This window comes from Taudactylus pleione, unplaced genomic scaffold, assembly GCF_031769625.1.
Source record: "Taudactylus pleione unplaced genomic scaffold, aTauple2 ptg000134l, whole genome shotgun sequence".
Classification (NCBI taxonomy): Eukaryota; Metazoa; Chordata; class Amphibia; order Anura; family Myobatrachidae; genus Taudactylus; species Taudactylus pleione.
The window spans coordinates 8,072,612-8,095,647 of NW_028284536.1; the positions used below are offsets into that span (position 1 = coordinate 8,072,612).

The 23,036-nt window shown below is 49.0% G+C and overlaps 1 protein-coding gene across 1 annotated transcript in view; it reads right to left on the minus strand.

The window, feature by feature from the left end:
* LOC148523428 (zinc finger protein 777-like) overlaps window positions 1-23,036 on the minus strand; it is a 90,622-nt gene that overhangs the window by 64,818 nt on the left and 2,768 nt on the right. The window contains exons 2-3 of the mRNA XM_088473307.1: window positions 19,618-19,702; window positions 19,363-19,489 (exon numbers count right to left, since the gene is read on the minus strand). Of these exons, the coding sequence (XP_088329433.1) occupies window positions 19,363-19,489; window positions 19,618-19,689 (199 nt within the window). The 5' untranslated portion in view covers window positions 19,690-19,702. The remainder of the gene's footprint in view (window positions 1-19,362; window positions 19,490-19,617; window positions 19,703-23,036) is intronic.

Consider the following 23,036-nt stretch of genomic DNA (forward strand, 5'->3'; position numbering starts at 1 on the left):
TGGTAAATCCTTGCAGAAGCAGGCTTGCGTGCCCTCAGCATGGTGGAAATAACGGAACTAGAAAAGCCCCGGGACCTTAAGACGGCCGTCTCAAGAGCCACGCCGTCAAAGACAGACGACCCAGATCCGGGTAAAGGTAGGGCCCCTGAGACAACAAGTCCTGCCGCTGAGGAGGAAGGTACGGAACGTCGATGGACAGACTCTGTAGGTTGGAGTACCACGGACGTCTTGGCCACGCTGGGGCCACCAGTACCAGAGTGCCTCCGTCCTGCTAGAACTTGCGCAGGACCCAAGGCAGAAGGGATATCGGAGGAAACAGATATGCCAGCTGAAACGTCCATCTGACCTACAGAGCGTCCACCAGACTGGCGCCGTCGTCCCTTGTCCTTGACCTGTACACGGGCAACTTGTGATTGTGACGAGAGGCCATCAAGTCCATCTCCGGCAGTCCCTACTTGTCCATGAGTAGTTGGAATACCTCTGGATGAATCGACCATTCCCCTGGATGCACGTCGTAATGGCTAAGGAAGTCTGCCTCCCAATTGAGGATTCCGGGAATGAAGACTGCAGAGATCGCAGGAAAGTGGCACTCCGCCCAGGTTAGGATGTGAGACACTTCTGCCATCGCAGCCCGGCTGCGAGTTCCTCCCTGGTGATTGATGTACGCCACCGTGGTGGCGTTGTCTCACTGCACTTGCACCGCCCTTCCGTGAAGAGTGGTGCCGGCCGACTGCAGAGCCCTGTACACGGCTCTTAGTTCCAGAACATTGATGGGGAGAGCCGCTTCCTCCGCTGTCCAAAGACCCTGAAGTGACAAGGAGCCTGTCACCGCCCCCCAACCCCGAAGACTGGCATATGTCGTGAGCCGAACCCAGTCCGGGATCCAAAAGGGGCGAACCTCGAGGAGGTGAGCTGTTTAAAGCCACCAATTCAGGGACTGTCGTACATCCGGAGATAGCACCAGGGTCTGTGACCGGATCCGGTGAGGCAACCCATTCCAGTTTGCTAGAATCAGCCTCTGCAGAGGCCTGGAGTGAAACTGGGCAAATTCCACCATGTCGAATGCCGACACCCTGGAACCCAGCACTCTCATTGCCGAGTGTACCGAAAGACTGGCACAATCCAGGCAACTGCGTATCCGCAACTGTAGGGAAGATACCTTTTCTAGAGTTAGAAAGATCCGCTGCTGATGAGAGTCTAAGAGGGCCCCCAGATGGACCATCTGCTGAGATGGGATCAGGGATGACTTCCTCCAATTTATTAACCACCCGTGCATCTGCAGACAAGCCACCGTCAGTTGGAGATGTTGCAGCAGAACCTCCGGAGAGCTTACCAGCAATAGGAGGTCGTCCAGATACGCTAACAACCGTACCCCCTGGTTCCGAAGGTGGGCAGCCATAACTGCCATCACCTTGGTGAACACCCTCGGCGCTGTGGAGAGCCCGGAACTGGTAGTGACGGTGCAACAGAGCGAACCGCAGACACCTCTGATGTGACGTTGCTATCGGCACATGGAGGTAAGCGTCCTGGATATCCAGGGAGACCATGTAATCCCCTGGTTCCATAGCCAGAATTATGGAACACAAGGTTTCCATTCTGAACCTGGGAATCCTGAGAAACCTGTTCAAAGACTTTAAATTTAGAACGGGTCGATGGGAGCCATTGGGTTTCTGTACCAGAAACAGCAGAATAGTACCCCATCCCATGCTGAGATTGTGGAACAGGTACAATGACCCCTGCAGTCAGCAAGGAGTCTATAGCTTCCCTGATCAGCATAGCCTTGGCTATGTCCTGAGAAGGACTCGTGCAGAAAAACTAGTGAGGCGGTCTGCGCCGAAAAGACAGGGCGTACCCCTGGGAGACCACTTCTCGCACCCAGGCATCGGTGGTGGTATTGAACCAGCTCTGGGCGAAATGAAGAAGTCGGCCTCCCCTCTGGGATCCCCCAGAGGGAGGCCCGTCCCATCAGGCGGAAGGCTTATCTTCCTGTTTGGAAGAGGGACGCCTGGCACTCTAAGCTTGTTTCTTGGACCTAGCCAGTCTATCCACGATCCTATCAAAGTCTGGACCAAAAAGTAATTCCCCATTAAAAGGTAAGGCCTCCAGGCCCTTGTTTGAATCAGCGTCTGCTCTCCAGGACCTCAGCCATAAGGAGCGGCGGGCATGCACAGCCGCAGCCGACCCCCTAGAGGTTAGCAGACTAGCGTCCAAGGAAGCTTCTCCAATATAAGAAGCCGCATCACTCATCTGTCCTACTAATGCCCTCTGGACTTCCTGAGTATCCTCAGGAAAAGTGTCCCCTAAGGCATTGGCCCAACCCTAATGGCCTTAGCCACCAGGAAATGGCCATGGACGGGCGAGCAATTGCTCCCGAGAGGGAATAAATAGACTTAAGGCAAGCCTCAACCTTTCTGCCCGTGGGATCCTTTAACGAGGAAACTGACGGTATTGGCAGCGTAGCACTCTTAATAAGGCGTGTGACATGGGAATCCACCGCCGGTGGAGCTACCCACTTCCTACAATGCGCCTCCGGGAATGGATAATTGGAAGCCAACCTCTTTTGAGGCACAAATCTCTTACTGGGTGTCTGCCAAGCCACCGCCATATGATCCGTTAATTGATCAGATAGGGGGAATACCGCCGAAGTCACCTAGGGAATTTCTACTTAGGATCAGGTGCCTCATCCTCTATTAGGAGAATGGCACACACCGCCCTAACCAGAGCTCGTACATTAATAGACGACCGAGATTCCAACTCCTGAGCCGAGGTGTACGAATCGGAGTCGTCCTGGACATCACCCTCATGCACGCTTAGACGCCCCTGCAGACCTGTCATTGTGCAGCATCGACTGAAAAGTCGAAGATGCAGCTGCCAGACTCTGGACTGAACTGGAGAGCACGTCCACCCATGGTGGAGGAGCTGCCACATTGGCCTGGAAAGGCACCACAGACTGTTGTGTAGAAGGAGTGGCCTGAAAATAGATAGGCAACCCTGAATAAGGGTCCACAGTCTGTGACCCAGAGGAACTCTGCAATAATTGTGGGGTACACTGGTAATGGGAAATGGTAGGCTGGGACAGAGTCCTCGTAGGGACAGCAGACGGAGCCGCAAGGCGGTCCGCCAGAGACATCAGCACCTGTGAAAACATAGCCCATGGTGGCTCCTGTGTCATAGGGGGTCTGGATTGACCAGGAGTCAACTGACACCGCTCATCAAGGCCATCAAGAGATGCCTCTTCCCTATGTGATCCCGCAGAGCAGCGCCTGCAGGAAAACAACACTGGAGTCCCGGAGTGCTCAACTTCACCCTCAGACATAACCAAATATAATGTACAGACAAAATATATATGGCAATAGAGGAAAAAAGAACTGCACTTCCCTGTGTGCTGAACAACAGTCCTGAAAATGGCACTGTGTAGCACACAACTGTATGTGACAGACCTCACAAATACTTGATTTATATATGTGAGGTTAGTAGAAAAGCCCCTCCTCCACACCTGTAGGGCTAAGGAAGAAGGAAAGAGATAGATATAAGCTGACAGTAATAAGAGAAAAATACAGACAGCAGCACTAGCAAAAGTCACATACCATGCAGGAAGATATACTCACTGCATCTTTACACTACACTCAACCGCCCAGATTCAGTGTCTGGGAGGGCTATAGTGCTGTGTACGCCGTCCTAACAGGGGAGAGGTACACAGGGGGACCGGTCCGCGTGCTCCCTGAGGGATCTGCGCTGCCACATGTAGAAAAAAATGGCCGCCAGAGACCTCAGAGGAGGAGTGGCCGAGTGAACTGCAGCTCAGGGACGCTAGACATGCAGGCTGAAAAGCGCGCTGAGCTGAGGGGAGGAGCCGCTGAACAGGGAAGGCTTCCTCCCCTGGCTGGCCATAACCCCAGGGATGCTGGCTTCCCGCTTGCCGGTTATCCCTGGTGGTCTAGTGGTCCCACGGGTTATGGGGGGGCCCGCCGCCACTGCCAGCAGCCTCCGGTCTGTCCCCAGGACCGGAGGCTAAAGGACTGCATTTAAGGTATTCCGCGCGCCGCCGCTAGCCAGCGACGCGCGGCTTACCTGAATCCCCGGCGACTCGGGCAGCAGTCCTGGGAGGTAGACAGAGTCCGGCTAGTACGGACTCTGTCCTCCCGCCGCGATCCCCAGATCAGTACTGGCGTCGCGGCGCCAGTCGGGGATCAGAGCGGCAGCGTGGGCGTCTGTACAGACAGCCCTTCGCTGCCGTCTGTAGTAAAAAGAGAAACTAAAAAAAATAAAATAAAAAGCTTCTGGGGGCTGCTCCTGCAGCCCCCCTGCGCGGTGACCGACTCCGGCCGGGCACCAGCTAACACTGAGGTGCCTGTGGCTCGGGGGCGGGGTATAGAGGAGGACCCAAGTGCATCCTGGGAGCTAAAAGCTTAACTGTGTGGTGCCCATGGATCCTGATCCAGCTATATCCCCAAGGTCAACCCTGTGGACCCCCTATGGACCCTGAAGTAGAAAGTGAAGTGATAGCATAGAGATAGTGTAGAGATAACAGAGATAGTGTAGTGATAGCATAGAGATAGTGTAGTGACAGCATAGAGATAGTGTAGTGATAGCATAGAGATAGTGTAGTGATAACATGGAGATAGTGTAGTGATAGCATAGAGATAGTGTAGTGATAGCATAGAGATAGTGTAGTGATAACATAGAGATAGTGTAGTGATAACATAGAGATAGTGTAGTGATAGCATAGAGATAGTCTAGTGATAACATAGAGATAGTGTAGTGATAGCATAGAGATAGTGTAGTGATAGCATCGAGATAGTGTAGTGATAACAGAGATAGAGTAGTGATAACATAGATAGTGTAGTGATAGCATAGATAGAGTAGTGATAACATAGAGATAGTGTAGTGATAGCATAGAGATAGTGTAGTGATAACATAGAGATAGTGTAGTGATAACATAGAGATAGTGTAGTGATAACATAGAGATAGTGTAGAGATAACATAGAGATAGTGTAGTGATAGCATAGAGATAGTGTAGTGATAGCATAGAGATAGTGTAGTGATAGCATAGATAGAGTAGTGATAACATAGAGATAGTGTAGTGATAGCATAGAGATAATGTAGTGATAACATAGAGATAGTGTAGTGATAGCATAGAGATAGTGTAGTGATAGCATAGAGATAGTGTAGTGATAACATAGAGATAGTGTAGTGATAATAGAGATAATGTAGTGATAGCATAGAGATAGTGTAGTGATAACATAGAGATAGTATAGTGATAACATAGAGATAGTGTAGTGATAACATAGAGATAGTGTAGTGATAACATAGAGATAGTGTAGTGATAGCATAGAGATAGTGTAGTGATAACATAGAGATAGTGTAGTGATAGCATAGATAGAGTAGTGATAACATAGAGATAGTGTAGTGATAGCATAGATAGAGTAGTGATAACATAGAGATAGTGTAGTGATAGCATAGAGATAGTGTAGTGATAGCATAGAGATAGTGTAGTGATAACATAGAGATAGTGTAGTGATAGCATAGAGATAGTGTAGTGATAGCATAGAGATAGTGTAGTGATAGCATAGAGATAGTGTAGTGATAACATAGAGATAGTGTAGTGATAGCATAGATAGAGTAGTGATAACATAGAGATAGTGTAGTGATAGCATAGATATAGTGTAGTGATAGCATAGAGATAGTGTAGTGATAACATAGAGATAGTGTAGTGATAGCATAGAGATAGTGTAGTGATAGCATAGAGATAGTGTAGTGATAACATAGAGATAGTGAAGTGATAACATAGACATAGTGTAGTGATAGCATAGAGATAGAGTAGTGATAACATAGAGATAGTGTAGTGATAACATAGACATAGTGTAGTGATAACATAGACATAGTGTAGTGATAGCATAGAGATAGTGTAGTGATAGCATAGAGATAGTGTAGTGATAACATAGAGATAGTGTAGTGATAACATAGAGATAGTGTAGTGATAACATAGAGATAGTGTAGTGATAATAGAGATAATGTAGTGATAGCATAGAGATAGTGTAGTGATAACATAGAGATAGTATAGTGATAACATAGAGATAGTGTAGTGATAACATAGAGATAGTGTAGTGATAGCATAGATAGAGAAGTGATAACATAGAGATAGTGTAGTGATAGCATAGAGATAGTGTAGTGATAACATAGAGATAGTGTAGTGATAACATAGAGATAGTGTAGTGATAGCATAGAGATAGTGTAGTGATAGCACAGAGATAGTGTAGTGATAACATAGAGATAGTGTAGTGATAACATAGAGATAGTGTAGTGATAGCATAGAGATAGTGTAGTGATAGCACAGAGATAGTGTAGTGATAGCACAGAGATAGTGTAGTGATAACATAGAGATAGTGTAGTGACAGCATAGAGATAGTGTAGTGATAACTTAGAGATAGTGTAGTGACAGCATAGAGATAGTGTAGTGATAGCATAGAGATAGTGTAGTGATAACAGAGATAGTATAGTGATAACATAGAGATAGTGTAGTGACAGCATAGAGATAGTGTAGTGACAGCATAGAGATAGTGTAGTGACAGCATAGAGATAGTGTAGTGACAGCATAGAGATAGTGTAGTGATAGCATAGAGATAGTATAGTGATAGCATAGAGATAGTGTAGTGATAACATAGAGATAATGTAGTGATAGCATAGAGATAGTGTAGTGATAGCATAGAGGTAGTCTAGTGATAGCATAGAGATAGTGTAGTAATAGCATAGAGATAGTGTAGTGATAACACAGAGATAGAGTAGTGATAGCATAGAGATAGTGTAGTGATAGCATAGAGATAGTGTAGTGATAGCATAGAGATAGTGTAGTGATAACATAGAGATAGAGTAGTGATAGCATAGAGATAGTTTAGTGATAACATAGATAGTGTAGTGATAGCATAGAGATAGTGTAGTGATAGCACAGAGATAGTGTAGTGATAACATAGAGATAGTGTAGTGATAGCATAGAGATAGTGTAGTGATAACATAGAGATAGTGTAGTGATAGCATAGAGATAGTGTAGTGATAGCATAGAGATAGTGTAGTGATAGCATAGAGATAGAATAGTGATAACATAGAGATAGTGTAGTGATAGCATAGAGATAGTGTAGTGATAGCACAGAGATAGTGTAGTGATAACATAGAGATAGTGTAGTGATAGCATAGAGATAGAATAGTGATAACATAGAGATAGTGTAGTGATAGCATAGAGATAGTGTAGTGATAGCATAGAGGTAGTGTAGTGATAGCATAGAGATAGTGTAGTGATAACAGAGATAGAGTAGTGATAACATAGAGATAGTGTAGTGATAGCATAGAGATAGTGTAGTGATAGCATAGATAGTGTAGTGATAGCATAGAGATAGTGTAGTGATAACATAGAGATAGTGTAGTGATAGCATAGATAGTGTAGTGATAGCATAGAGATAGTGTAGTGATAGCATAGAGTTAGTGTAGTGATAACATAGAGATAGAGTAGTGATAGCATAGAGATAGTGTAGTGATAACATAGAGATAGTGTAGTGATAGCATAGAGATAGTGTAGTGATAGCATAGATAGTGTAGTGATAGCATAGAGATAGTGTAGTGATAGCATAGAGATAGTGTAGTGATAGCATTGAGATAGTGTAGTGATAGCATAGAGATAGTGTAGTGATAACATAGAGATAGAGTAGTGATAGCATAGAGATAGTGTAGTGATAACATAGAGATAGTGTAGTGATAGCATAGAGATAGTGTAGTGATAGCATAGATAGTGTAGTGATAGCATAGAGATAGTGTAGTGATAGCATAGAGTTAGTGTAGTGATAGCATAGAGATAGTGTAGTGATAACATAGAGATAGAATAGTGATAACATAGAGATAGTGTAGTGATAGCATAGAGACAGTGTAGTGATAGCATAGAGATAGTGTAGTGATAGCATAGATAGTGTAGTGATAACATAGAGATAGTGTAGTGATAGCATAGAGATAGAATAGTGATAACATAGAGATAGTGTAGTGATAGCATAGAGACAGTGTAGTGATAGCATAGAGATAGTGTAGTGATAGCATAGATAGTGTAGTGATAACATAGAGATAGTGTAGTGATAGCATAGAGATAGTGTAGTGATAGCATAGAGATAATGTAGTAATAACATAGAGATAGTGTAGTGATAGCACAGAGATAGTGTAGTGATAACACAGAGATAGTGTAGTGATAACATAGAGATAGTGTAGTGATAATATAGATAGTGTAGTGATAACATAGAGATAGTGTAGTGATAGCATAGAGGTAGTCTAGTGATAGCATAGAGATAGTGTAGTAATAGCATAGAGATAGTGTAGTGATAACACAGAGATAGAGTAGTGATAGCATAGAGATAGTGTAGTGATAGCATAGAGATAGTGTAGTGATAGCATAGAGATAGTGTAGTGATAACATAGAGATAGAGTAGTGATAGCATAGAGATAGTTTAGTGATAACATAGATAGTGTAGTGATAGCATAGAGATAGTGTAGTGATAGCACAGAGATAGTGTAGTGATAACATAGAGATAGTGTAGTGATAGCATAGAGATAGTGTAGTGATAACATAGAGATAGTGTAGTGATAGCATAGAGATAGTGTAGTGATAGCATAGAGATAGTGTAGTGATAGCATAGAGTTAGTGTAGTGATAGCATAGAGATAGTGTAGTGATAACATAGAGATAGAATAGTGATAACATAGAGATAGTGTAGTGATAGCATAGAGACAGTGTAGTGATAGCATAGAGATAGTGTAGTGATAGCATAGATAGTGTAGTGATAACATAGAGATAGTGTAGTGATAGCATAGAGACAGTGTAGTGATAGCATAGAGATAGTGTAGTGATAGCATAGATAGTGTAGTGATAACAGAGAGATAGTGTAGTGATAACAGAGAGATAGTGTAGTGATAACATAGAGATAGAGTAGTGATAGCATAGAGATAGAGTAGTGATAACAGAGAGATAGTGTAGTGATAACAGAGATAGAGTAGTGATAACATAGAGATAGTGTAGTGATAACAGAGATAGTGTAGTGATAGCATAGAGAGTGTATTGATAGCATAGAGATAGTGTAGTGATAGCATAGAGATAGTGTAGTGATAGCATAGAGATAGTGTATGGATAACATAGAGATAGAGTAGTGATAGCATAGAGATAGTGTAGAGATAACATAGAGATAGAGTAGTGATAACATAGAGATAGTGTAGTGATAACATAGATAGAGTAGTGATAACATAGAGATAGTGTAGTGATAGCATAGAGATAGTGTAGAGATAACAGAGATATAGTAGTGATAACAGAGATAGTGTAGTGATAGCATAGAGATAGTGTAGAGATAACATAGAGATAGTGTAGTGATAACATAGAGATAGTGTAGTGATAACATAGAGATAGAGTAGTGATAATATAGAGATAGAGTAGTGATAACATAGAGATAGTGTAGTGATAACATAGAGATAGTGTAGTGATAGCATAGAGATAGTGTAGTGATAACATAGAGATAGTGTAGTGATAACAGAGATAGTGTAGTGATAGTGTAGTGATAGCATAGAGATAGTGTAGTGATAACATAGAGATAGTGTAGTGATAACATAGAGATAGAGTAGTGATAGCATAGATATAGTGTAGTGATAACATAGAGATAGTGTAGTGATAACATAGAGATAGTGTAGAGATAACAGAGATAGTGTAGTGATAGCATAGAGATAGTGTAGTGATAGCATAGAGATAGTGTAGTGATAGCATAGAGATAGTGTAGTGATAACATAGAGATAGTGTAGTGATAGCATAGAGATAGTGTAGTGATAGCATAGTGTAGTGATAGCATAGAGATAGTGTAGTGATAACATAGAGATAGTGTGGTGATAGCATAGAGATAGTGTAGTGATAACATAGAGATAGTGTAGTGATAGCATAGAGACTGTGTAGTGATAACATAGAGATAGTATAGCGATAGTGTAGTGTTAACATAGAGATAGTGTAGTGATAACAGAGATAGTGTAGTGATAGTATAGAGATAGTGTAGTGATAGCATAGAGATAGTGAAGGGCCCTCACTGTACTACGCCACGCCCTCACTGTATTACGTCATTCTCTCACTGTCCTACGCCACGCCTGCACCGTACTACGCCACACCCCTACTGTACTATGTCACGCCCTAACTCTATTACACCACGCCCTCACTGTCCTACGCCACACCCTCATTGTACTACGCCACACCCTCACTGTCCTATGCCACGCCCTCACTGTCCCACGCCATACACTCACTGTCCTATGCCACGCCCTCAGTCTATTACGTCATGCTCTCACTGTCCTACGCCACGCCTGCACCGTACTACGCCACACCCCCACTTTACTATGCCACGCCCTCACTCTATTACACCACGCCCTCTCTTTTACACCACACCCTCACTGTCCTACGCCACACCCTCACTGTCCTACGCCACCCTCACTGTCCTACGCCACACCCTCATTGTACTACGCCACGCCCTCACTGTCCTATTCCACGCCCTCACTCTATTACATCATGCTCTCACTGTCCTACGCCACACCCTCACTGTACGATGCCACGCCATCACTCTATTACACCACGCCCTCACTGTCCTACGTCACGTCCTCACTCTACTACGTCTATCTTCGTCAATTCACAATGTATTATTATTAAGATTTAGTTGTCGATAATATATTTGTCCTTTTGGTCCACTTAGCTCTGTCATGTTTTCTGTTGAGACAGTAGGCTTACAACTTTTGAATAGGGGTTTATGCACGCATGTGCACATGCGTATATTTATTATGCTGTGATAAAATATGAGATATGGTAAGAACTTACCTTTGTTATCTCTATTTCTACGAAGTCCATAGGGTTCCACAGGATACCTTGGGGTATAGGTGTATAGGTGTGACGTCAGTCATCGGGCACCATAGAGTTAAGCTTTCAGCCTCCCAGGATGCACTAGGGTCCCCCTCCTATACCCCGCCCCCGAGCCAAGGCAACTCAGTTAGTTACCAAGCCATAGGCCGGAGGAGGAGAAGGAAGAGAGAGAAAGAAGATCTGGATACACACAAGAATCACATTCTCACCAGAGGGAGACGGAAAAACCGGTGACCAGAACAAAGCCCATCTGCAGCACAGGTGCGACAGGGCGGGAGTCCTGTGGAACCCTATGGACTTCGTAGAAATAGAGATAACAAAGGTAAGTTCTTACCAGATCTCATATTTTCTACTTCAGGGTCCATAGGGTATCCACAGGATACCTTGGGGATGTCCCAAAGCAGTATCCTTTAAGGGTGGGGATGCTCCTGTGCTGAAAGGAGAATCCGCCGCCCGAAGGAAGCATCCTGAGAGGCGAAGGTGTCAAACCTGTAATACCTCACGAAGGTATGGACAGAGGACCAAGTAGCAGCCTTGCAGATCTGGACTGCAGAGGCACCACGTCGAGCTGCCCACGAAGGACCCACATACCTAGTGGAATGAGCCTTCAAAGTAGGAGGAACCGGCAGACCTTCATGAAGATAAACTTCAGAAATAGCCATACGGATCCAGGCTGCCAAAGTTTGCTTTGAAGCAGGCCAACCCTTTTTACGGAAGCCATAGAGGACAAACAAGGCGTCCGACTTCCTAAATGAAGAAGTGCGGTCAACATAAGTCCTTAAGGACCGCACAACATCCAAAGTGGCCTCACTCACTGAAAGGCCAGGTGAGTTAAAGGCCGGAACAACTATTTCCTCGTTAACATGAAACTGGGAAACAACTTTGGGAAGAAATTCAGGCCGAGTGCGGAGCACTGCCCTGTTCCCATGAACAGCCGAGTCAGGTCCGAGTGAAGACAAGGACCCTGCGACAGAAGGTCCGGTCGTAGCGGCAACCGCAGAGGACTATCCATGGACAGACCCTGAAGGTCTGAGAACCAGTGCCGTCTGGGCCACGCGGGAGCTATCAACAGGAGCATCCCTCCTTCCTGTTTGAATTTCCGGATTACCCGTGGAAGAAGGGAAACCGGAGGAAACAGGTAAGCGAACCGGAACATCCACCGGACGGACAGAGCATCCACCAGAGACGCCTCTTCGTCTCTTGTGCGAGACCCGTACACCGGCAACTTGTTGTTGTGCCGGGACACCATGAGGTCGATCTCTGGAAGACCCCACTTGTCCACCAGCAGTTGAAAAACGTCCGGGTGCAGGGACCATTCCCCCGGATGAACGTCCTGGTGACTGAGAAAGTCCGCCTCCCAATTTAGCACTCCCGGGATGAAGACAGCTGATATGGCCGGAAGATTGCGCTCCGCCCATACCAGGATCCGAGACACCTCTACGAGAGCTGCCCGACTTCGGGTTCCTCCTTGCCGGTCTATGTAGGCCACGGTTGTAGCGTTGTCCGACTGGACCTGCACTGGGCGACCCTGGAGAACCCGATGTGCCTGCTGGAGGGCATTGAAGACCGCACAGAGTTCCAAGATATTTATTGGAAGCTCCGCTTCTGTCGGAGTCCACCTGCCCTGGAACAAGTGTGGACCCGAAACTGCTCCCCAGCCCCGAAGACTGGCGTCCGTCGTCAACAGGACCCAATTTGGTACCCAGAGCGAACATCCCTTGCTCAGATGGGTCGTCTACAACCACCAGGCAACGGACAGGCGAACCTCTGGGGTGAGCACTATCGTCTGGGACTTTAGAGACTGAGGCAGCCCGTTCCACTTGGACAGGATCAGGTGCTGCAGAGGTCTGGAGTGAAACTGGGCATATTCCACCATGTCGAACACCGACACCATGGAGCCCAGTAACCTCATCGCCGAGTGTAGAGACACCCGGCGGCTGTGCAGACAACTGCGCACCCTCGACTGTAAAGCAGAGATCTTTTCCCCCATCACAAAGATCCTTTGCTGTCCCGAGTCCAGAGTGGACTTCTGCCAGTTTATTAACCAGCCGTGCCGTTGCAGTAGCGCAATGGTCAGGTCCAAGTGGCGCAGAAGGAGCTCCGGAGATCCTGCCACTAATAAAAGGTCGTCCAAGTACGGCAACATGCGGACTCCCTGCAGCCGCAGAGAAGCCGCCATGACCGCCATCACCTTGGTGAACACACGCGGTGCTGTCGCCAGGCCAAAAGGCAATGCCCGAAACTGAAAGTGGTCACTGCGGATTGCAAACCTGAGGAACTGTTGATGGCGCAAAAGAATAGGGACATGCAGGTAAGCGTCCTGTATGTCCAATGACACCATGTAGTCCCCAGGTTCCAGCGCCAGAATGATGGACCGTAGGGTCTCCATCCGAAACTTCGGCACCCGCAAAGACTTGTTGAGAGCTTTGAGGTTGAAAATCGGACGATACGACCCATTGGGTTTCTGCACCAAAAAGAGATTGGAATAGAAACCCTGGCCCCTCTGGGAGAATGGAACAGGCACTATAACTCCAGCCTGGAGCATAGTGTGCAAGACCTTCCGCAGCTCCGTGGCCTTGTACCGGTCTGATGGTAGACCCGTGGTGAAAAATCGAGCCGGGGGTCTGTGCCGGAAAGATAGGGCGTACCCGTGGGAGACCACCTCGAGAACCGAAGTGTCTGTCGTGGTGACCGATCAACACCGGGCGAACTGCAGCAGGCGGCCTCCCACTTTGGAATCCCCCAAAGGGAGGCCCGGACCGTCAGGCCGCAGGCTTGTCATCTGGCTTAGGGGCCGGACGTCTGGTACTCCATGCCTGCTTCCGGGGCTTGGCCGATTTCTTGGGACCAGCCTGTCGGGGAAAAGACTGTGGTTTGGGCCTGTCCTGGGCCCTATAAGACCAAAAGGACGATGGTCCTGAACCAGAAGGAACAGCGGCAGACGGGAGACATGCCGATTTGGCTGCCGCCAGCGTGGCCACAATCTTGTCCAGATCTGGACCGAAGAGAACTTCTCCGTTAAAGGGCAACGCCTCCAAACCCTTTTTGGAATCTGCGTCCGCCTTCCAGGATCGCAACCACAAGGTGCGACGAGCAGCCACCGCTGCTGAAGAAATTCGAGACACCAGGGTACTAATGTCTAAGGCCGCCTCGTTGATATAAGTGGCCGAATCACGGAGATTACCAATCAACTCTGTCTGTTCAGCCGGACAGTCAGAATTGAAGGACGCCTCCAACGAATCCGCCCAGCGCTCCATAGCTCTGGCAACCCAGCAAATGGCCATAGCCGGCCGCGCTGCCCCCCCCCCCGCAAGGGAATAAGCGGACTTCAGGCAGATCTCCACCTTGCGGTCCGCAGCATCCTTAAGGGAGGACATGGATGGCATTGGTAATGTGGCACTACGGACAAGACGTGTCACATGAGAATCCACCTGTGGAGGGGATTCCCACTTAGCAAAATAATTATCCGCGAACGGATAAGCCACTGCCAGGCGCCTCTGCGGCTGGTATCGCTTGCCAGGCTGTTTCCACGCCTCCTCTAAATGGTCCACCAACTGACCCGAAAGAGGAAAGACTGTGGCGTCACCCTTCACATCCTTAAAAAAGGCATACTTGGATTTAGCCGCTGGGGGAACTTCGTCCTCAATCACCAAGGCTGTGCGGACCGCCCGAATAAGTCCAGGAATATACACCTTGGACCTAGCGTCTGCGTCCTTAGTATGGAGAGGTTCCTGATCGTAAGGATCCAGAATCTCCCCATCATCAGACGTCCCTTCGTCATCCTCATAAGGAGCGGACAGAGACGCCACCGGCCGTTTATGAGGCCGCATCACAGACTCCCCTTGCAATACATCCAAGTGCTGTACAGAACTCGTCAGGGAGTTAACCCACGCCGGCTCCTGAGAAACCGGGAGAGGGGAAATAGGGAGACTGCGGGGTACCACCAATTGTCTTGGGAAACCCTGCATGGGTGACGACACCACTGATTGCTGGGACAAACCCATCTGCGTAAACGCGGGCTGCGGAGCTAACTGGCCCACTAAGGTTGTAAGCGCCTGACCGAAACAAGCCCAGGGCGGCTCCTGTACCGGTGCTGTAACCGTAATAGGCCGCGCCATTGACAAACACTGCCGGCAGAGGCCCTCCGCGCTACCCTCACCCTCCGCTAAAGATACTTTACACGTAGTACACTGTAGGCGGAGAGGAAAGTCACTTTCAGACATGATGGTACAAAGTATGTGACCCCTCTCACCAATTGTTTTTAAAAAGGCGAGAGACCACCCTGCAGCACCGCACCGCAAGGGCTTTAGCAGAAAGAACAGGGACAGTAATAAAGCTGACAGTCAGAATAGAAGATACAGGCAGCAGCGCTAGCACAGTCACATACAATGCAAAGAAACTCAATTCCTGCACTAACCAGCGCTGATAAATCAACTACACAGACACAGAGTCTGGTAGGACACAGCGCTGCATACACAGACCTGACCACAGCAGAGGAGAGGTATGCGGGAGGACCCAGACCACGATGCTTCCGTCCAGGCTTCCAGCAGCGTTCACCATGCGTTCAGGAAGATGGCCACCGAGGAGCAGAGAGGAGGCTGGCCTGGGGGAGGAGCGCTGCTACAGGACCAGTCGGCAGAGTGCAGAGAGGGCTGTGTGCAGCGGGGGAGGCGCCGGCTGTGAGACAGGGAAGGCGCGCTCCCCTGGCATGCATTTAACCCCTGGGACACCGCAGCGCTACCGCTCTGCTGCGGTCCGCTGTCCCAGGGGGTAGTGGAAAGCGCAGGTTCAGTACCTGGCTCCACGCTGCAGCCAGTCCCCAGGGAGCCCCCTGCCTGGGGACTCTGGACCATGTAACAGCGGGGACCCACCGCGGGACCCCACTGATTACCTTGCTGTCCCCCTTGAATCCGGCCATGGTCCGGAACATCTGGGGTCACCGCTAGCTGTGACCCCAGATGCTCACCAGCATCCCCGGATCGGTACCGGCGTTCTGGTACCGGCGGGGTGTAGGGAAGACAGCATGGACGTCAGGACTGACGGTCCATGCTGTACATCCAGATGTGCAGCCACAGCTGCATGCAGAAAAGCTTCAGGGGCTCTTCTAGCCCCCACTCCAACAGGTGCACCCGACTCCGGCCGGGCACTAAACTAAACTGAGGTGCCTTGGCTCGGGGGCGGGGTATAGGAGGGGGACCCTAGTACATCCTGGAAGGCTGAAAGCTTAACTCTATGGTGCCCGATGACTGAAGTCACAACTATACACCTATACCCCAAGGTATCCTGTGGATACCCTATGGACCCTGAAGTAGAAATATAAATATACACATGCGATGCATATATAATGATTTTTTGTTCCCTTTCATTACTTGATAATTCATTGATAATGGAATACAAGTAGAATTTATTAGAATATTTATTGAATTAGTTCCTGATATTGTTAAAGATATATGTTTTTATATATTTTTTGTTTTGTATATATACACGAGTTGAAACATCATTATAGGTCTGACTAAGACAAATCATTATGGGTTAAAAACAACTACCCTATTATCCAATGATCTCCATCTGGATACTATATATATGATTAATGAAACATAGGAGAGCATTTCAGCTTGAAAAAGGATACAGGAGTATCCGAAACGCGTTGCTGTGCTCTCTTCACTCACATTATTGGAACTTCTCCCTATTCTAATATTTAAGAACTTTGGGCCTGATTCAGACCCACTCACGAGCGGCTGTCCGCTCGCAAGTGGGTCGATGGTGTGCACTGAGCATGCGCACAACGGAGGGAGCTCCGTCGTGCGCATGCGCCAGACGCGACGAGCGAAGGACTTTCCTTCGCTCGTTGTGTCTGATCAAAGGGGGCGTGCTGTCGATGTCGATTGACAGCACGCCCCCTTTGGTGGGCGTGCCGGGGGCGTGCCTCCCAGACGGGGGCGTTCCCAAGGGAACGCCTACCGTCAGAAGCCGGCCCCACTGACATCACTAGTGATGTAAGTGGGAGTGATTTTGGCTCTGATAGAGCCAAAATCACTCCGGGCCTTGCGGTTGAGAAACTCAACCGCAGGCTCCGGCTCGCAGTGGCGATGGTCAAGACCATCGCGACCATCAACCTGCACGCTCGTATAGGCTGTGGGTGGTGACCCACAGCTATACGAGCGTCCAGGAGGACGCTCCATTTTTATGGAGGACGGCCCTCATTCAGAGCTGAATGAGGGCCTTTGTCTGCCGCTGACTACTGCTTGGCTTGGATAAGAGGTATCATCCTTTACCGCAAACCAGCGGCTCTACTATCAGCTTCTCTTGCTGGCTTTAACAGACGGGAGATACATCTACGCACCGCCAGCTTACATCTTTATTTACAGCGTCGATTGCTCCCTTCAAACAGGAGAGACGGAAGGTATCATCCCTCATATTAGCTGGTGGCTCTGCTATCAGTTCCCACTGCTGGGCTAATTAGACGGGAGGCCACTTCCTTTCACCGCTAGCCGGAGTCTCCGCTAAACAGCTTCCACTGCTCGCTCTGAGGTTGAGCGTTTTTCATCACACGTGGATTTCAGACAGAGGTTTATACCGGCCAGAGAGGAATAGTGCCCCGCTATACTACCACTGTATCAGCTGCTGGCTCCCGACTTTGAGCCATATAAGGACTACTAGTCTCATGATTAGAGACTGTGGCCCTGATTCAGAGCCGGACGCTCTGACCAGAGCGCTCGCTCTGAATCAGGGCCCACTTCCATTAATATGGAGCGTCCTCCTGGACGCTCGTATAGCTGTGGGTCACCACCCACAGCATATACAAGCATGCAGGATGATGGTCGCGATGGTCTTGACCATCGCGACCATCGCCACTGCGAGCAAAAGCCTGCGGTTGAGATTCTCAACCGCAAGGCCCGGAGTGATTTTGGCTCTATCAGAGCCAAAATCACTCCCACTGACATCACTAGTGATGTCAGTGGGGCCGGCTTCTGACGGTAGGCGTTCCCTTGGGAACGCCTCCGTCTGGCAGGCACGCCCACCAAAGGGGGCGTGCTGTCAATCAACATTGACAGCACGCCCCCTTTGATCAGACACTACGAGCGAAGGAAAGTCCTTCGCTCGTCGCGTCTCGCGCACGACGGAGTTCCCGGACAGCCGCTCGCGAGTGGGTCTGAATCAGGCCCTGTGTTGCCTCATTCTCAGGTACACTATTGACTTTGTTATTGTTTGTTCACATTGTTGCAGCTGATGCTGTGTAGTGAACTGATTACTATCAGGACTTTCATTTTGCTATACAGTGTCCGATTGTTGCCAGTCTTACAGCTAAAGCTGACTAAACTACTCGGGACTTTGCTACAACAATTGATTGGTCTTTTACTGTGATGGGCGCACAATAAAGTCCCATTACTAATAGGGAGACTTACCTAACAAGTTTTAGTGTTATCTCTATATGCTAGAGCCCCTATTAGGCTCTCCAGTCATTTTGGTATTATCCTTTCCCAGAGGTGTTAGTGGAGACTTATTATTGGAGCCTGATCAACTCCTCTATTTGTTTCCTCTCCTTGTGCAATTCTGTATAGTGGAGTCCTATACAGTGTTCTCCTTTTTTATGTGTATACATGGTACCATATTTCACTGTGTTTTTTAGGGAATTAAATTGATTTATTGACAGAATACGCGGTTGTGTTTCTTGTCTCAACAGTAATATCAGAGCGCAGTATATTTTCTCTTAATTCACAATGTACGTCTAACCCTAATGAGCCCCGCTAAGGCTATGCCCCTATTTAGCTGAACCTGTCGCCTACTTACACCGAAAACAACTACTTTATTGGGGCCCATTAATGTACTAGGAACCAGCAGCTATTAGGCCCTATGAGGATGTAGTAATAACACCGCCTGTCGGGATGCCGGTGATCATAATGCCAGCGCCGGAATCCCGACACCGGTCAGATTCCCGGCACCATCATCCCGACCTCCAGCATCCCGATGGCAAGTCGTGGGTTTAGGGTGAGGGTTAGGCACAGGGGGGGTTAGGTATAGGCAGCGGGGTAGGTGGGTTAGGGGCAAGGAGAGGGGGTAGGGTTAGAGTACTTACCGACACCTGTCGGTATCCTAACCCTGTCAGGATGCTGGCGTCAGGATTCTGCCCGCCGGCATCCCGTACCCAGCCCGGCCATAAGAACGTCTGCCCCCAGTGTGTGTAATAGATGGGGTGCTCCTTCTCAGAGGTCCATGGTCTGAGACCCTTTTGTGACGGCGCGGTCATGTGTCCGCGCAGCTCGCGATTCTCTATCCTCAGCCGCAGCTACAGTTCGTACGATGACTTCAGTTACCCTCTGTGACCCGTCACTTGCCCCGTACTGAATTGCCGCAACCGGCCCTGATTTTGTAGCCAGCTACCATGGTGTCTGAGTCTTATGGTCCGTCGTTTGCTGTTCAGCGTGACCCCGGCCGGCCGGCACATAAGCCTCTCACCCATCGCCAGCAGCGCCGCGTGGATCTCCCGCATCACATTCCTGTACAGCTCCTTCTGCCAGTCCTCCAACACCCCCCACTCCTCGGCGGAGAAACAGGCCGCCACGTCGTGGAAGGTCACCAGGGCCTGGAAAAGAAGAAGGGGGGGGGACATGGCGGCCTCAATGTTAAAGACGTACTCCAACCCTCACGCCAGCATCTCATGTCGCTTAGTTATCACGATAGAAATGATGACACTATGTGTCGCTCTCTTACCCGAACCGACACCTGCTGGTGCAGGACGGCGGCGTCCACAGGACAGAAGCTGGGATCAGCCGGTTCCGACATGTCCACCGCGGCACTGGGGAGTAATACACAGGTTACGTCATCAGCAGAGCCGGCAATTCCCTGGCTAGATGCTGTCCTCACCCACCAGCGCTGATGGCGTACTGGCTCAGGCCTGGATGCAATGCCGACATTTACTCAGTTGAGCGATTATTTGTTACTGCACATGCGCAAAAAGTCCTGAAAACACTAATGGCGCACGTGTTCCCCGAGTCTACGCGGAGTCCGCTGTTACATACCTCGTACAAAAGCACCGGCATTAGGGCTTGCAAAGGCAGGAACGTTCCTGGGCAGTGTCTGGGAACTGGCCTGAAGTGTGTGATACGGAGAGTGTCACAGGCGTGTTATGGCAGTGTCGCAGGCGTGTTATGGCAGTGTCGCAGGCGTGTTATGAAAGTGTCGCAGGCGTGTTATGGCAGCGTCGCAGGCGTGTTATGGCAGCGTCGCAGGCGTGTTATGGCAGTGTCGCAGGCGTGTTATGGCAGTGTCGCAGGCGTGTTATGGCAGCGTCGCAGGTGTGTTATGGCAGTGTCGCAGGCGTGTTATGGCAATATCACAGGCGTGTTATGGCAGTGTCGCAGGCGTGTATTGGTAGTGTCGCAGGTGTGTTATGTCAATGTCACAGGCGTGTTATGGAAGTGTCACAGGCGTGTTATGGCAGTGTCACAGGCGTGTTACAGGGAGAGTGTCACAGGCAAGTTATGGCAGTGTCACAGGCGTGTTATGGCAGTGTCACAGGCGTGTTATGGCAGTGTCACAGGCGTGTTATGGCAGTGTCACAGGTGTGTTAGGAAAGTGTCACAGGCATGTTATTGCAGTGTCACAGGCGTGTTATGGCAGTGTCACAGGCGTGTTATGGCAGTGTCACAGGCGTGTTATGGCAGTGTCACAGGTGTGTTAGGAAAGTGTCACAGGCGTGTTATGGCAGTGTCACAGGCGTGTTATGGAAATGTCACAGGCGTGTTATGGCAGTATCACAGGCGTGTTATGGCAGTATCACAGGCGTGTTATGCCAGTGTCACAGGCGTGTTATGGCAGTGTCACAGGCGTGTTAGGAAAGTGTCACAGGCGTGTTATGGCAGTGTCACAGGCGTGTTATGGCAGTGTCACAGGCGTGTTATGGAAATGTCACAGGCGTGTTATGGCAGTATCACAGGCGTGTTATGGCAGTATCACAGGCGTGTTATGCCAGTGTCACAGGCGTGTTATGGCAGTGTCACAGGCGTGTTAGGAAAGTGTCACAGGCGTGTTATGGCAGTGTCACAGGCGTGTTATGGAAATGTCACAGGCGTGTTATGGCAGTGTCACAGGCGTGTTATGGCAGTGTCACAGGCGTGTTATGCCAGTGTGACAGGCGTGTTATGGAAGTGTCACAGCCGTGTTATGGAAGTGTCACAGGCGTGTTATGGAAGTGTCACAGGCGTGTTATGGCAGTGTCACAGGAGTGTTACAGGACTGTCACAGGCATGTTATATGTTATGGCAGTGTCACAGGCGTCTTATGGGAGTGTCACAGGGGTGTTATGGCAGCGTCACATGTGTGTTAGGAAAGTGTCACAGGGGTGTTATGGTAGTGTCGAAGGCGCGTTATGGCAGTGTCACAGGCGTGTTACAGGGAGTGTCACAGGCAAGTTATGGCAGTGTCACAGGCGTGTTATGGCAGTGTCACAGGCGTGTTATGGCAGTGTCAAAGGCGTGTTATGGCAGTGTCACAGGCGTGTTATGGCAGTGTCACAGGCGTGTTATGGCAGTGTCACAGGTGTGTTAGGAAAGTGTCACAGGCGTGTTATGGCAGTGTCACAGGCGTGTTATGGAAATGTCACAGGCGTGTTATGGCAGTATCACAGGCGTGTTATGCCAGTGTCACAGGCGTGTTATGGAAGTGTCACAGCCGTGTTATGGAAGTGTCACAGGCGTGTTATGGAAGTGTCACAGGCGTGTTATGGCAGTGTCACAGGCGTGTTATGGCAGTGTCACAGGAGTGTTACAGGAGTGTCACAGGCATGTTATATGTTATGGCAGTGTCACAGGCGTCTTATGGGAGTGTCACAGGGGTGTTATGGCAGCGTCACATGTGTGTTAGGAAAGTATCACAGGGGTGTTATGGTAGTGTCACAGGTGTGTTATGGTAGTGTCACAGGCGTGTTATGGCAGTGTCGCAGGCGTGTTATGGCAGTGTCGCAGGCGTGTTATGAAAGTGTCGCAGGCGTGTTATGGCAGCGTCGCAGGCGTGTTATGGCAGCGTCGCAGGCGTGTTATGGCAGTGTCGCAGGCGTGTTATGGCAGTGTCGCAGGCGTGTTATGGCAGCGTCGCAGGTGTGTTATGGCAGTGTCGCAGGCGTGTTATGGCAATATCACAGGCGTGTTATGGCAGTGTCGCAGGCGTGTATTGGTAGTGTCGCAGGTGTGTTATGTCAATGTCACAGGCGTGTTATGGAAGTGTCACAGGCGTGTTATGGCAGTGTCACAGGCGTGTTACAGGGAGAGTGTCACAGGCAAGTTATGGCAGTGTCACAGGCGTGTTATGGCAGTGTCACAGGCGTGTTATGGCAGTGTCACAGGCGTGTTATGGCAGTGTCACAGGTGTGTTAGGAAAGTGTCACAGGCATGTTATTGCAGTGTCACAGGCGTGTTATGGCAGTGTCACAGGCGTGTTATGGCAGTGTCACAGGCGTGTTATGGCAGTGTCACAGGTGTGTTAGGAAAGTGTCACAGGCGTGTTATGGCAGTGTCACAGGCGTGTTATGGAAATGTCACAGGCGTGTTATGGCAGTATCACAGGCGTGTTATGGCAGTATCACAGGCGTGTTATGCCAGTGTCACAGGCGTGTTATGGCAGTGTCACAGGCGTGTTAGGAAAGTGTCAAAGGCGTGTTATGGCAGTGTCACAGGCGTGTTATGGAAATGTCACAGGCGTGTTATGGCAGTGTCACAGGCGTGTTATGGCAGTGTCACAGGCGTGTTATACCAGTGTCACAGGCGTGTTATGGAAGTGTCACAGCCGTGTTATGGAAGTGTCACAGCCGTGTTATGGAAGTGTCACAGGCGTGTTATGGAAGTGTCACAGGCGTGTTATGGCAGTGTCACAGGAGTGTTACAGGACTGTCACAGGCATGTTATATGTTATGGCAGTGTCACAGGCGTCTTATGGGAGTGTCACAGGGGTGTTATGGCAGCGTCACATGTGTGTTAGGAAAGTGTCACAGGGGTGTTATGGTAGTGTCGAAGGCGCGTTATGGCAGTGTCACAGGCGTGTTACAGGGAGTGTCACAGGCAAGTTATGGCAGTGTCACAGGCGTGTTATGGCAGTGTCACAGGCGTGTTATGGCAGTGTCAAAGGCGTGTTATGGC